General features: G+C 45.8%; 1 protein-coding gene across 1 annotated transcript; it reads right to left on the bottom strand.

Moving 5' to 3' along the window:
* Positions 1-969: 969 nt before the first annotated feature.
* LOC132226805 (low molecular weight phosphotyrosine protein phosphatase-like) lies at positions 970-1,491 on the bottom strand. The gene is given in 2 exon segments (XM_059681231.1): positions 970-1,085; positions 1,088-1,491. Coding segments are annotated over 2 exon segments (498 nt in total). The 5' UTR covers positions 1,470-1,491.
* Positions 1,492-1,948: the final 457 nt, after the last annotated feature.

The following is a 1,948-nucleotide window of genomic DNA, read 5'->3' as shown; positions in this document are numbered from 1 at the left end:
TCATTGATGAGAGAGAATCATGGATCTGCTGCCTCCTGCATGCCCCCTAGTGGGGATTGAGCCTGCGACCCAGGCATGTGCCCTTGACCAGAATCGAACACCGGACTTTTCAGTCCGCAGGCCGACGCTCCATCCACTGAGGCAAACCGGCCAGGGTGATACCATACATTTAGAAAGTCTCATTTGTTTACTTATTTTGTGGTACTTTTCCACTTAACAACCCAATTATATCTTTCACTTGGTATCTTTGACAAGCTAAACCAAGTACCAGGCTTTGTTAAATATTTGTTTTCTTTCTTCTTTCTTTTTTGTATTTTTATGATTTCCCCAGTTTATTTTGAAGCCTTCTCTCACATGTAGCCATATGAATTTTGTATTAGTTATCTGAAAGAACACAGAAATTCCCTATAAATTAAGCACTGAAGAATACGTATCACCACATTAATACTTAAGCATTCCAACATAACATTTTTCCAACTCTTACCAACCACAGATAAAGCAGCTAACAAGTGTCCTTTCTGGATATAACTGTAGCTCAAACGGAACAAATAAGCTGACTCCCTTATGCTACAAACTAGACAGGAACTGGGAACGATTGTTACTCCATAAATCTCTTTCCTACAAACACGCGGGTGTGCGAACCCCAGGGGAGGGCTCCTATCGCCCAGGGAAGGGAGTGCCGGGGACAGGGTGCTCCTCCGGACTCGGGGAAGCGGGAGGGCAGGTGACGTAAGAGGCTCACATGCTGACAGAGGGATGAGGTTCTACTTGGTGGTTCTACGATTTCGTCTGAAACTGGAGCAAAGCGGGAGGCCCCGCTGGCGTAAGAACACTTCATGTGCCCCATAAACTGTCTGAGACAAAGATATTTATTTATTCTTTGGCCAAACACCACCACTGATTTCCATCCAGAGTTATTTTTACGGTAAGAAACAGCAGGGGGACGCAAGTACCAGCACTGGCCTTGCGCTATGGACGTGACCTTGGCTGGGACTCGGGCGGGCACCAGTGGGCATTCTCCCTGCAGCGCCTCGGATGCTGCTGGCACACGGTCTCTCAGTCGGACTCATTCCCGTAATAGGGTCTTCAACAATGAGCTGTTTCCGAGGGTCGTAGCTCCCAAGTAGTTCAGCGGTAGCTCTGCCGTGATTGACTGGATGACCTCTTCTAGTCCAGTCTCTGCGACTGCTCTCACCCATACACAGCATATAATCGAACGTGACCAAGTCTTCTTCAGGATCCTGCTGGGCAACACGATTCACGGGAACACCTTGCTCCTTCCTGCGATTCTGCCCTCGATTGTCGGGGGTTTCCTGCACGCACGTGGAGGTGGCTGCACTGTCTATCCTCCGCTTATCTGAAACGTTTTCATCAGTTACAAGTTTTCTGAAAACTGCCTCAGCAATGGGTGATGGACAGATGTTACCCAGACACGTGAACAGCACCGGCTTCGGTGCCTGCTCAGCCATCTTCGTGCACAAACAAGGAGGCACCCACAGACCGGGAGGAACAGTCTAAATATTAGTTTTCACTAAGCAGTGTTCTGGAAACACTTACCAAGCACCAGCCTCTCTCTATACCCCTTCCCCATCATCCCCTGACAGTATGCGTTGGACATTTGTCATTAACTGTGGCATGTGTCTCGGAATATTTTCTTAAGACCCGTATTTCAGGGAGCCATAGGTAAAACATTACAAAAGTCCCACTTTCCGTCTCTTGTCTAAAAAATTCCAATCTTCAGAGAATGCTCTATACATTCCAGTTTTAGAGTTGGTATGAAAAAGTGTTTTGAAGCTAATTTTAAAATTGTACATGTTATGAGAAGATTATGCCAAGAGACCTTTCACCTAAATGTGCTTTAGAATAACCTAGGAAAGAATAGGATTACAGAAACAGAAATCACAAAATCATTACCTAAATTAATATATTTTCTCAAGTGTTTGTTACT

Source organism: Myotis daubentonii, chromosome 2 (genome assembly GCF_963259705.1).
Source record: "Myotis daubentonii chromosome 2, mMyoDau2.1, whole genome shotgun sequence".
Lineage (NCBI taxonomy): Eukaryota > Metazoa > Chordata > Mammalia > Chiroptera > Vespertilionidae > Myotis > Myotis daubentonii.
This window is presented reverse-complemented; position numbering and strand designations above follow the sequence as displayed.